This window comes from Galeopterus variegatus, unplaced genomic scaffold, assembly GCF_000696425.1.
Source record: "Galeopterus variegatus unplaced genomic scaffold, G_variegatus-3.0.2 Scaffold336, whole genome shotgun sequence".
NCBI lineage: Eukaryota > Metazoa > Chordata > Mammalia > Dermoptera > Cynocephalidae > Galeopterus > Galeopterus variegatus.
Window position 1 is genome coordinate 495,838 of NW_007726447.1, and position 13,525 is coordinate 509,362.

The 13,525-nt window shown below is 57.3% G+C and overlaps 1 protein-coding gene across 1 annotated transcript; it reads left to right on the plus strand.

The window, feature by feature from the left end:
- Positions 1-1,986: 1,986 nt before the first annotated feature.
- On the plus strand, positions 1,987-11,609 carry ICOSLG (inducible T-cell co-stimulator ligand). Its single transcript, XM_008567699.1, has 8 exons — positions 1,987-2,060; positions 4,347-4,387; positions 5,284-5,634; positions 6,420-6,718; positions 7,253-7,268; positions 8,880-9,020; positions 9,966-10,001; positions 10,822-11,609. The coding sequence occupies exons 1-8, from the start codon at positions 2,047-2,049 to the stop codon at positions 10,830-10,832; spliced, it is 909 nt and encodes a 302-aa protein (XP_008565921.1). The 5' UTR covers positions 1,987-2,046; the 3' UTR covers positions 10,833-11,609.
- Positions 11,610-13,525: the final 1,916 nt, after the last annotated feature.

Consider the following 13,525-nt stretch of genomic DNA (forward strand, 5'->3'; position numbering starts at 1 on the left):
AGGGGGGCTGGGCCAATGGGGGTGGGGTGGGAGCAGAGGCCCCACCTGCCCTCCTCACCTTTCCGTGGTGCTGGGCTGACTCTCCCCAAACGCCCTTCTCCACCAGCTGCTGCACCAGGAGAGTAACACCATGTCCCTCTCGGCCACGCTGTGTCTGAGCGGTGCTCCCACCCCCGAAAATATACCAGGCAACGTATGTTCAAGTGGCTTTGGACGTGGTTTTCTGGCTCCTGGAACGCAGCATCCTAAGGAACACCCCTTTCTTTCTTTTCTTTTTTTTTTTTTAATGTCCTTTTTTTGAGACCGGCGCACTGCGCTCAGCCAGTGAGCGCTGTGAGCGCACCGGTCATGCCTATATAGGATCCCTACCCGCGGCGGGAGCGCTGCTGCTCTCCCGAGTGCGCCACGGGCTCGCCCCGGGACACCCCTTTCTGATTTGATGCCCACGCCCTGCTTGCTCTCCTAGCTGAATCTTCCCTTTCCTCCAGGCACCCCATCTCCCGCCTCCTTCACGACAGGCACCCCCAAGTGCGGACTGTGCCCGCACTAGAACATCCGCTGTGGTCCTCCTGTCGCTGCTCTACCCCCTCCTTGGACAAGCGTCTTTAAGTACCTGCTCCCCAGCGTCCTGCCCCCCCCCCACCGTCTACCCTGCAGCCCCACCTCTCCCTGCTCCTTTTTCTTCTATGCACTTGTCGCCACTTCCTTCCCATCTCTCTTGCTCACTTATTTCGTGTATGGTTTTTCTGCTCCACAGGAACGTGACTTCCACGGGGCAGAGATTTCCGGTTTTGTTTTTGTATTTTTTAAGTTTTTATCCCTAGTGCTTATGCAAGACCTAGGAGTGGTAGGTGCTCGCTAAATCTTGGTTGATAAATGACAGCCGCGGAGCTGACTGGGGTTAGGGAGCCCTGCCGCCTTAGGGTGTGGCAGTGAGAGGGCCCACCCCTTCTGCCTGCTCCGTGGGGACCAGAGGACGGTGTGCCTGGAGGACGAGGACTGCGACAGTTGTCCTCCGTATGGGCCTCACCCCAGGCCCTTCCAGGGGTGGCCCCTGCAGGGAGGGAACCAGGTCCCCTCCTGGCCCCACCTCCTCACCTCATTGGCACCTGCCTGGCAGGTGGGGGAAGGAGGAGAGAAGCAGTCTCTCAGCAGACAGGAGGGCTGGGGGGGGGGGAAGAGAGAGGGGCAAGCGGCCTTTTGACTCGCGCCTGACTGCTCAAGGCTGCCTTTCCCAGACCAGGTGCCCCGGAACACCAGGTCAGGAACAAGAGCGCCAAGTTGGACACACCTATAGGAGCAAAACTGAATCTGCTTCCACACTGCGGGCTTTCAGTCTTTAATTTGCAAATCTGCTGTGCGGCTTGGCCCTTCAGACCCCACAAAGGCTAGGGCAGCTGGGCGGGGGCAGCCAGGGCTGGACTGAGGGGGAGAGCCCCCCCCCCCGTCTTCCCTCCTTCCTTCCATTCACCTAAGACCTGGGGGTGTATCCAGACTCCAAGGGAGGGAGCCTGACACGCGGCCGTGACTCATCCTGGAGGAAGGCAGGGTCTACCCACTCGAGCCGCAGGGGACAGGCGCAGCGGCCAGGCCCAGGGACATTCTGCGCGGCTTGGGGGACAGGACTGCGCCTCCCACAGCCCCTGTGTCCTGGAGGACAGGCATACTCTGGCCCTGCCCCGGGTCGGACCCGACTTGCACACTCTGGGAAAGCATGAACTATCTGGAGCCAGTGGCCGACTTTCTGCCCCGCCGCGGCCCGCCTCCGCCCCTGGGGCGGGCCGGGGGCGGGGACCGGGGTTGCTCACAGCCGTCCGCGGTTGTGTGCTCAGTTGGAGCCTGTCTCTGGCGCTCTGAGGTCACCGCGCTCCAGGTCTCCCACAGCCCAAGTTCTTGGCTTGGAGATCTCCCGTCCCCCGAGGTCTCCCGCAGCCCGAGGTCTCCGCGCTCAGAGGTCCCCGCGCCCCGAGGTCTCCCGCGGCTTGAGGTCTCCGCGCTCCGAGGTCCGGCGCCCCGAGGTCTCGGGCCGAAGGTCTCCGCGCCACCATGCGGCTGAGAAGGTGAGCCGGCGTGGGGACGGGCCCCGTGGGTGCGGGCCGGGGGTGGAGGAGCCGCAGTCAGAGCCGAGAGCGCTCCGGTGGCCGCGGCCCGGGACCCGCTCGTTGCGGCTCCGACGCGGTCTCGCCGGCTCCTCCCAGGCTTGCCGGCTGGGGGCGTGACCGGCAGGGGGCGGCGAAGGCCGGCCCCTCGGGAACCGCAGTGGTGCGTGGCGCGCCCGGGGCGGGTTTCTGCGGAGGGAAGAGCGGGAGAAGATTCTGGAAGGAGAGAAGACGCGCCCCACACCCGGGCACAGGTGCGGCGCTTCACTCCTGCCCGCTGACTTCCCAAAAGGTGGAAGGAGGAAGGATATGACCAAGCTGTGGAAACACCAAGGCCCCCCATGCACGTGGGACTCCTCCACACTGCCCCCCTTCTCTTCACAACCCCCCAAATCCCCTGACCCGCTGTCCCTCAGCAGATCCGAACTGAGGAAGGTGGGGCTGCCCGAGGGCTGGCATAAAGACAGCTTTGCTCTCTGGCTTTTTGCCAAAATAGGGTACGTTGTAAGTCGCAGCCTGGGCCTCCGTTGGTGAGCTGGTGAGGCACTCCCTCCCCAGGTGTGCCACCCACACAGTCCAAAAGCCTGCCCACACCTGGGTCACAGCCCAGTGTCACCCAGTTAAAAGTGTGTAGTTAAGATCATTCCCTCAAAAGAGAAACAAAGTACCGGAATGTTATAGCTGTCAGCCACCCACACCCTGGAGCAGGTGACCCTGTTTGTGCTGGGGCTGGGGACAGGCTGGGGTGTGGGGGGCAGTTGGGAGAGTTAGATAGCAGGGGTCCAGGAGGGCCCCAGGGGAGGACCAGAGAGGGTGCTGGGCGGGCAGCACCCAGGGAGGGGGACAAAACAGTCTCCTCTGAAGAGCCCCACCCCTAGAAAGCCCCCAGATGTCCTGAGGGAGGCCCCTCAGACAGGGTGGACCTTGTGAGCCCTCAGTGGACGTGGACACTGTGGGAGCAAGATGGGGGACCATAGCTTTGCGTTTTAGAAGGTTACTCTGGCTGTGGAGAAGATGGCCAGAGGAGTCAAGACTGGAGGCAGGGGGTCCAGGGGAGATTATCACAGTGGTTCCCCCAGCCAAGAGTGGCATGCCCAACAGGGGAAGTGGGGGAGAGGAGAGCCCACCCGCAGGCCACAGGGTGTGGGGTGACCCAGGGGCTGGTTTGAGTGCGTGCGTGAGGTTACTTGGTGTGGGGTGTATCTCCAAACAGACTCATGACAGCTGTCCTGGGCAGGGCAGAGGACTTGGGGCTCTGGAGCTCAGGGGACGTTGGGAGGGTCCCATGTGATAAGTCCTTTTCACCCAGGAAGCCCCTGAGGCTTTCTAGGCAGTGGCTGAGAGAGGAGGGTTGAGGGTCTTCCAGACACTGGAAGTGCAGGGACATCCCAGAAGAGAGGTGCACCAGGTCCCACCCAGGGGCTGCCACCTCATGGGAGTCAGCCCCAGAAGCAGAAAGTTGTGCTGTGACTGAGGCAGCCCAGGCCACTGTAGAGAGGAGGGCCCCGCCCACCAGAAGGCATCTGGGAGGCCCGAGCAAGGTGGCAGCGGTGGCGGCGGTGGCGGCAGCTAGGCTGAGTCCTGTGGGAAGGGAAGACGGCCGGGCTGAAGATGTCAGGAGCCTTGGAAGTCAGGAGAGGGATTTGCCGGCCCCCGGGCTGCCGCTGGAGGATCTGAAAGGAGGAGCTCACCCCGTTGGTTTCAGAATGAGCGTGTTCCTCCATGGGGGCTGTCTGGTAACTCGCCTGTCCCCGCCACTGGGCAGGACGGATGTTTTCTGTCTCCACAGCGTTTCAAATGAAGCTGCTGCTATACATACCCCGCAAGCTGTTTTTCTTCTGATTTCATACAGTTTCTTAGGATCCATCCCTGGAAAGGCTAGGCCGCCGGGGTCAAAGGCGTGGCCTTGGTGATGGCTCTTGCTAGCCACGCTTTCTCATCACACACTCTCATTGTCTTTCAGGGGATCTGGTTACCTCGTGAGCTGGCAGGTTGCCCAGAACTGCCAGCTCCTCAGCCTTGCTATGCCAGGCAGGGAGGTTGGTGGTCCTGGCTCCTCTCCTGGAAGTCCCCGCAGAGAAGTCAGGCCTCCAAGGCCACTGGGCTGGCTCACAGTGGTGTATTCTCATTTCTGGGATGGGAGTCACCTGCTCCCTGCCTGTGGGAACCAGCTTGCTCCTGGTTGGAGGAAGCAAGTAACACACCTGCGGCCCTGTCTCACCTGCCTTTCTGCTTGTTTTCTTCCAGTCCTGGACTACTTCTACTGCTGCTCAGTGGCCTGCAAGCTGGTAAGTTCAGATGGTGCTTTGCCTCAGGCGTGAGGACCCAGCTCAGAGATGAGCTTCCAAGCCCTTTAGCTGCTGAGCTGTGGGGACTGCCAGGTGCAGGGTGTTAGGAGTGATCTCACCATGGTCCCTCTTACTTTTCGAGGGGCCAGTTTGAGAAAGCTGGACCCCCAAGCCTAGGTTAACATGTGGGATTGAAGGCCAGGAAGGGAAATGCTTTCCCAAACTCTGTAGTTTTTGTTTAATTTTGTGATTGGCGTAGGTAGGATATGGTTCTACCAAGCCAGGGCTTCTGTCTGTCTTGGTCTCTTACCCCAGTCTGCTCTGTTGGGCCCTAAAAGCCACCAGCTTCTGGAAGTGCCAGGAACAGGGACGTGGCACAACATTAGAGACCCAAGGCCTTGCTGAGTCTTCCAGCCCAGAGGTGTTAGGATCAGTGGACACGGCCACTTTCCTGTATGCACTGAAGTGGTTGGACACACAGTAAAACTGTGTGTGTTACATGACCTTTTCTGATGAGTGTGAGTAGCATTACAATGTTGTTGAGAAATCGTTTTCCTTTAAATGTCTGAATTTTTAAAAACTTCTTATTTTACGTTAATCGTAGGTTCCCAAGAAATAGCAAAAATAGCACAGAGTGGCCGGGTCCCATCCCCCAGGTTTTCACATCAGGGTGGTATACTGCCAAAGCCGGGAGACAAAGCAGCGTACCGCTGAACATCTGAATTCTTAGAGTGTTACTGCACCCTCTGTGTGTCTTATTAATAAATTACTTTTCTGTGTAAATGAATCAGAATTGGTGTTTGAGACTTGCAAGTAGGAAGCCCGCCTGCTTAGAGGAACTCCATGGTGAGGAGTCAGCCTTGCAAAATAAATTTTGGCTTTTTGAGTCATTGCAGGTATTCAGGAAAGGGAAGTCAGAGCGATGGTGGGCAGCGACGTGGACCTCGTCTGCACTGACCCGGAAGGAAGCCATTTTGATCTGAATGACCTTTTTGTTTACTGGCAAATCAGTGAGTCGAACACTGTGGTGACTTACTACCTCCCTGAAAACACCTCCACGGACCACGTGGACAGCCACTACAAGGACCGCGCCCGGCTCTCACTGGCTGGCATGGAGCAGGGCAACTTCTCCCTGCGTCTGTTCAACGTCACTCCCCACGATGAGCAGAAGTTTCGCTGCCTGGTGTTCAGCAAATCTTTGGAATTAAAACAGGTTTTGGAAGCTGTGGTCACATTGCACGTGGCAGGTAAGACCATCAATGCTAAGAGATCTGATTTCATCCCAGCCTTAGATCCTGGGAAAAGTATTAATAAAACCCCTTTTCTGGCTCATTCGCCTGTTTCTTCCTGTGAAGAAAATCATAAACTCTGTGAGTGGGCTGCTGTTCACCCACATGTGCAGCTGAACTGGTTGAAAAATCATTCATCCCATGAGAGAGTTCTCGGCAGTCCAAAGCAGACCTCCCATGCTGGCTGCCCTTGCCTCAAACTCCCCAACCAACTCAGACTAGACTTGTTTGTTTGTTGGAGGCTGGTGGTTGTGGGGATCGGAACCCTTGACCTTGGTGTTATAACACTGTGCTCTAACCAACCAAGCTAACAATCCAGCCCTAAACTAGACTTTTAAAAATGAAATTAGGAGGGAGTGCTATAAAACACTAAGTGAGATCAGAATTTAAGAAAAAAAGGCAACCAAGGAGCTGAGGGCAGTGGGGAGACGGGCCGTGTCCGTTTCAGATGAATTGCGAGCTCTCTACGTACCAGCGAGAAGTACCAGGTCAACATGAGGGAGGGGGGCTGTGGGTGCCGGTCACTGCCTGCCAGGCTCAGTAGCTCCCCCTGTTTTATTGGGGTTGTTGGGGGGATGACTCTTGGTCTGCTACTCAGACCACAGCCCTAGTCCTGCCTCTCCACCAGGGTCAGGGCATGGTGGGCTGCTCCCCCTCTGACTGGCCCTTGGCACCACATACCCATCCGTTTCTTGACCTGGAGAACCCTGGCATCCCTCATCATGTGTTTCCCTCCCATGCAGCGAACTATAGCATGCCTGTGGTCAGCACTCCCTACAGCCCGACGGAGGACGAGGAGCTCACCTTCACGTGCACTTCCACAAATGGCTACCCGAGACCAAACGTGTACTGGATCAACAAGACGGACAACAGCCTGCTGGATGAGGCCCTGCAGAATAGCACCGTGTCCTTGAACACGCGGGGCTTGTACGACGTGGTCAGCGTCCTGAGGATCCCGCACACCCCCAACGTGAATGTTGGGTGCTGCATCGAGAACGTGCTTCTGCACCAAAACCTGACTGTCAGCAGCCAGACAGGTAACGTGCTTCAGGCTCTACACGCTGACCCCAACCCAGGATGGTGGGGCCATTGGTCACTTGGGAAAACTTGCAGGCAGGAGACAAGTCCCTGCAAGTTGACTCAGCAGCAGCGTCAGAATGGTGTCTCTAAAGGAAGCAGCCCAGGTTGCTATGATGGAAACCACCAGGGTTGCTGGGGACAGGAACAGGGCCTCTGATGTGCATTGCTCAGCTCAGTCTTCATTGTGGATCCATTTTACAGATGAGGGACTGAGGCTCTGAAAGGCTGGGTCAGGTCTCAGAAGCCCAGGACTAGGCTGCAGCGTCACAGGGGAAGCCCACACCCGCGCAGTCCCCACTATGCTCTCTGCCTCTAGGCCTGCCCCTTTGGGGAGACCAGAACCCTGAAACAAGGGAACCCACCGGGCCTGGCTTCTGGCTCCAATTGTCCCCGGAGCAGGGGTGCAGGTGGTGAAGCCTTCGCAGAGGCCACAGGCTCTCCCAATCTATGTTCCCATCACCAGTGTAAGATGAGAGGCAGAAGCTGGTGGTGGGAGATGCTCCGGGAGAGGGGTCTCTGGGCTACCACTCACAGAAAAGAGGCCAGCAGGACCCACTACAGAACCCATAGGCCTGTGCAAAATGAAGATGCAGGCTCCTTGCTCAGAAAGTATCAGGAATCCAAGACAGTCACAGCAGATTGTGACGCCAGGTGCAGGCCCTTCTGAGCTCAGTCGTGAGTCTGTGCAGGTGCACACCATGAAGCTAGCCTTGGCCACCAGGGTTCCCTGCAGGGCCCAACACCTCTTGACTCAGGGTGCAGCCCTGTGACTGGGTGTTCATGGTCTCTTAGCCTGCATGGACCAGGACAAGGGCTGCCCCAAAAGCCTGTCTCTGACAACTGCCCTCCAGCCAGTGTGCCCCTGGTGCAGCATGGGAAGGTGGAGCAGAAGGGTCTCTCAGGGCTGCACAGGGACCATCTGGGCAGCCCACGAAAGGCCCCACGCCCAGACCCACTGGATCAGACCCCCTGGCTGGCACCTGGCACCAAGATAGTGTTTGAAAGCCTCTGTTGAGTCCACAGTTGAGCTGCTGTCTGGGTGGTGGTTCTCTGGGTGTGTCTGCAGACACTGGACATCTGTCACATGCTCCCTGGGGCATGTGGCTGCGTGTTTGCCCTAGAGAACTGCTCTCTGAGGGGCAGAGGAGGTGCACATGAAGACAGGAGGGTGGAGCCTTCATGCGCTGCTGGCGGGAGGTGAAGGGAGGCCGCTGCTGTGCGGGGCAGTCTGGCAGTTCCTCAGGAGCTGAACGCAGAACTCCAGAGGGACCCAGCGTCTCACTCCCAGGGATACGGCCAGAGCATTGAAAGCAGGGACTCAAACACACACCTGTCCACGAATGTTCATAGCAGCACTGTTCACAACTGCCAAGGGTGGACACAGCCCAAGTGTCTACCACAGATGAATGGACAAACAGACCGTGGTGTGTCTACACAATGGAATCTTACTCAGCCATGAAAAGGAATGCCGTCCTCATGCGCAGAGGAGCATTGAGGACATTACCCGAGTGAGAGAAGCCAGGCATGAGAGGCCATACATTGTGTGATTCCGTTCGTCTGATGTGTACCGAGTGGGTGAATCCATAGGGACAGAAAGCAGATGTGGGGTTGCCCGGGGTTGGGGGACAGGGGAGATGAGGAGGGACTGCTAATGGGTATGGGGTCTCCTTTTGGGGTGCTGAAAAAGTTCTGGAATTAGGTAATGGCTATGGTTACCCTACATTGTGAATGCACGAAATGTCCCTGTGTACTTTAAAATGGTTAATTCTATGTTATGTAAATTTTACCTCCATTAGAAAAATCCAGGAAGAGCCTGTGAGTCCTCCATCCCCCTCTCCCCCCGTGTGAGCCCTTCGATTGGGGCTGGGATCACACCTCTCACAGGTGGGACGGGTAGGAGCGAGACCCCTGGAGGAGAAGGAGCCTCCTCTGTGAGAGAAACCCTCCTCTCCACCCGCCTTGTATTTAAAAAAACCACAAAATCATGTCAGTGAAGTTCTGTGGAATAAATACTTCCCTGAGGAAATTCTCCTCTGAAGAATGAAAAAAAGGCACTTTTCTCCAAAACCCTTAAGTCTTGGGTATTTTCCTGTTTCTCATAGAAACTTTTATCGGAACCACAGACAGGATCTCAGAGAACCCAGGTGGTGCCCACGAGGAGAAGACTGTGGCTGGGTTCAGCGTCTTTGCCGTCTTGTTTGTGCCTGTGGCCGTGGCTGTTGGCTGGGTGTACAGAAGCCGATGTCACCACAGAAGCTACAGAGGTATTGGCACACATTTAATGTTTATTGTGTGGGTGTGAGCATTTTGCCTTTTTAAACTTCCTAGCTCTGTCCGATGTTAACTTTGTTAGAAGTTTAGTTTTAGTAGCATTAGCATTCATGAGCATTAACCACTCAGACACTCCAAGGAGGTGGATTTGAAGCCCAGGCATCTCTTAGGCGCTGTGTTCCTGATACAGCCAAGCCAGAAAGGCGCTGGAAGCAGTCCAGGCGCTCAGGTTCGGGTGGGAATGATGGACTCTGAATGTAGAGGTCAGGACAGAGTTCGTGTCTGTGGGAGTCGATCAAGGCTGTGTCAGCCCCCGACCGGGCTGTCTTGTCTGTGATCTTGGCAGCACCAGGATGGACGCAGGCAGTCCGCATTCACCATGTGAGGCGCAGCAGCAGGGCGTGCTGTGGAGGGTGGGAAGCCCTGCACAAGGGCCATGAGGGTGGTCCTGTAATGACGAGGTGCGGCTCTTCCTGGACACCCCCCGGGGGAGTGGAGCAGCAGCTAAACGGAGCCCAGTGGCTGCTGGGTTAGAGTCAGTCCAAGGCTGGAGCTGCCCTGATGGAAGCATCTGTCCTGCTCTTGTGTGCACTGCTCTTGGGGTTCCCATTTAGCCAACACCGGTCATCCCAGAAAAACTTTCTGCCTCCCACAGGCCAACTGTTCACCCGGCCAGGCTAGGGAAGGGACCCCCAGGCCCAAGACACCGGGCATTTTAAATACTTCTCACACACACCCATTAACACATGTTTCTCAAAAGTATGGTGGCCCGGGAGCCCCTCATCTGGAAGTCCATTCCCCACCTGGAGCCGGGTGCCTCGGGGGAGCCATCCAAGCAGAGGGTAGTGGGCGCTGCCAAGGGCTCCGGACCACTGGGCTCTTCAATGCACCCCTACCCCCCACGCCACTGCCCTGAACCTCTCTGGTTGGTCTTTCAGGTGCCCAGGCTGCGGTGCCAGCGCTGGAGCTCACTGGTGAGTGTGCCTCTGTCCCAGGCATGCCGCTGGCGGCCTACAGGCCTCCAAGGGCAGAGTTGTTTCCTTTAAGCCACTGCTGTTTCCAGAGCTATGGTGGTTCCCTCCCTGCTCCCTTGGGCAGATGTCACGTCCTGTGTGTGCTCTCTAGCACCATGTGATGGCGTTTTGTGAACACACAGCAGTGTGACCCACCTCTTCCCGAGCTCCACCATGGTCAGCAGCCCGGCCTTGCTGCCCAGGGCCTCTCCTCAGCACTCCCCATGGGTAGTCCAGACACCATCCATGTGTCTGATAGAATAGTTGTCACCGCATCTCTCAGGTGGCTCATGGCTGCTGGTGGAGATGCACCCCTCACAGTCCCAGGAGCAGTAGTAGGTGTGGACTCCTGTCCCAGTTTGGGAAAATTATCGACACGTGGAGCTGCCAGTTACCCACCTGGCAGTTGTCTTGGCTGTGAAGGTGGATGGGTTTGCATTTGGGTGGCCGGGCTCATCACCTGGTCAGCAAGGGGACCTTGCTGTACCCTGTTTCTCCATCCACGAGAAGGGGCTCCCCGTGGGCTTGGGGGTGTGGTGTGATAGGTTACATGACTTTCTGCAGGAGCCATGCCCCCCAATTTCAGATAATGCTGGAAGACCCCTCACTAGACAATCAGGGCCTGCCTGTTCTTAATGGAGCCAGCGAAGCACATGCTCTGGTCATGGCCCTGGTCGGCTCTCAAACCCAAGTCCTGAGAAAGTCCATCCCTCTGGCTTTGAAAGGGCAAGGTGTGGGCACCAGCGCTTCACACCCCTCTTTCTCTCCTCTTTCTTTCCAGACCAGGTTTGACGGGAGCTCACACCCAGGACGTGGGTGGGGCTTCTGTGGATGCCACCGCGCCCGTGTGAGTGGCAGCTTGAGAATGGACTTGGACAGGCTGGTGGCAGAGGTGCCCCGGGTGTGCCATCACAGGACAGGAGCCCGGGCTGGAAGGGAGGCGTGGCCCCTTGAAAAGGTCAGCAGTGGAACACAAGTATCCCCACGTGAGTGGGCGCCCCACCTATGCTGCCAAACCAAGACAAGAAGGGGGTTCTGAGCACTCATGGAGCTGGTGTAACAGCCCCAAGCTCTCCTCGGTATCCCAGACCCATGCCACAGGACGCGTGGTTTCTGACACTGAAGGAAGGGTGTCCGGTTTGAAAAGAGGAGTGAGGTTGCCCACTCTGTTCCAGGATCTCTGTTCCATCTGGAGCCACCCGAGGAGGTTTGCAGGAGACATGCAAGTGCAGGGAATGGGCAACACTGAAAAACCCCGGATGTTCACTGGGAAGAAAACCTGAACTCACGTGTTTTAGTCAAAAGCTAATTTGCTCTCCTAGAAGCGCACAAGTGGGATTTTGCCAGAAGAAAGTCTGCTCCTGGGGCCAGCATGGGCTGGACGTGGGGGTCTCCGAGCTCTTGCTGTGAGGCATGGAAGAGAGACACCTCTGAGAGGAGTGAAAACACAGCTCAGCTGGGACTGCAAACACGCATGTGCAGCAGACACGGGCTTTGCCACGTGGTCGTCAGAGTCCTTCCAAGCAGGACTGAATGAGCGCTCAGTGGCCAAGCTGAGGGCACCAGTGCTTGTTACAGCAGATTGTGTTTCTACCAAAAAAGTCCCCACACGGGCTTTTAAGTGGGTGTGAGGAGGGTTCCACCCAAACTTTAATGTGAAGGCATCAGGAGATCTGTGTTGTTGAGAGAGCGTCATTGTCACTGTCAGCCTGAGTAGGCATATGGAATGGAGATACATGGGCTGCTTGGAGATCAGGGAGTGGGGGAGCAGGGAGTTAGGGAGTGGGAAGTTGGGGTGCAGGGATTTGGGGAGCAGGGAGTTGGGGTGCAGGGAATTGGAGTGTGGGAACTTGGTGCGGTGCCCATTCGCAGCAGCTGTGAAGGGATTCCAGGATGGGCCCGTTGGGCAGCCGTGCTTCCCCAGGAGTCCCTGAGCACTGAGATTGAGGGTCACAGCCCACCCCTCCACCTGGAGGCCTGATCCTCAGCAGACCCTGAGCGTCCCCTGGAGATGCTCAGATCCAGGGATTTCACAGGCAGGATGGTGGCAGCTGAGCAGGGAGACTGAGTCTGCTGGCTCCACCTTTTCCTATGGGGTGCTGTTTTCCTACTCCAGGGGGAACAGGCAGGAGGCAGCTGCCCAGCTGCACCATGGGCCTGCGGAAGCTTCTACCCCTCACACCCAGGGACGGGGGGAGGGGGCGGTCCTGATGGCTGCTGTCATGCCACATGATGGCAGGTTCTGCCTGGACCCTGGGTTCACAGGGGTGGCTGCAGCCATGCCCCCTGTGGCCTGGTGCCCTGAATCACCATCTCCCTGCTGGTCCTGAGCCCTCAGCCGCGGCCCTGACAGCCCCTCCCTCAACACCTTTCATCTTTCCCAGAGGTGGGAGCTGCTCTGCTCTGGTGCTTGGGACTCTGGAAGACTGCCCAGCATGTTAGCATTTGTGAGCCTTGTGCCTTCAGCCTGAAACATCGCAATTTGCCCTATATTCTGTGTGATAGGCTGAATTCCAGTGTTTCGACAGCTAGTTCCAGAAACCTGACTTAAGAGAACACAAGATGTAAACTACCTGTGTCTGGTGGCCTCTGTCAGTATGGCGAATCCCTGGTGCAACCAGCTCAGCTGTCCTTGTGGCTGGGCAGTGACAGGACCATGTGTTTCCACTGCTGTTCTGGGGAACCTGCCCTTGCACCGGTGGTTCTCACCTGGGGATGGTGGCTCTGGAACAGCCATCCAGGCCTGGGCACCCCAAGAGAAGGCCACTGTGCAGGTCCACTGCTGACTGGGTGTCACGATGCTGGGCAGGTCAAGAGCCACAGGGTGGTCTCCCACTCGAAGTCCTCCTGTGGAGCCTGCCGTCTTGGGGCTGAGTCCCACTGTCTGGCCCTACAGCAGCACATCTGTCTTTATCTCTCTCCAAGCCCAGATTTCTAAAACAGAACACCTCTAACAAGAGGGCATCTGTTCTTATGGTCTGGGAATAATTTTGTCCCTGGCGACCCATTCCCCTCCCACAGCCCAGAGTTTAGGAACCCTGGGGGGTGTGGTCTTACCATGGTCTCACTGGCCACAGCATCACTGCCCACCCTGATGTCCCAACCCAGGGCTAGAAATCGCTTACCACCCACAGGCCCAAGATCTACAGGGAGCTCCTCCGCCCTCCTGGGTCCAGGCCTGAGGCACTCTGGGCTGGCTGCTTTCCTGAATATTCTCCAGGGCCTTGGACAGTCCCAATCCCCAATGTTGTATCCAGTCTTATGACTCCCATGGGAGAGGGGCTCTTTAGAGACTAGTAGATGTTAGCGCTTTCCTTGAAAACATTGATCCTGCCTTAGTCTGGGGTATAAGCCACCAGTTAGGGGCTTTTGTGAGGAGGTGTGGGGTTGGGTCGGCTCCCAGATGGTGTGCAACTTGTCTTCAGGCCAGCAGCATGGCCCGGGCTCTGAGGAGGGGACTTCTGCCGCTGCCAGGCCCCTCACTG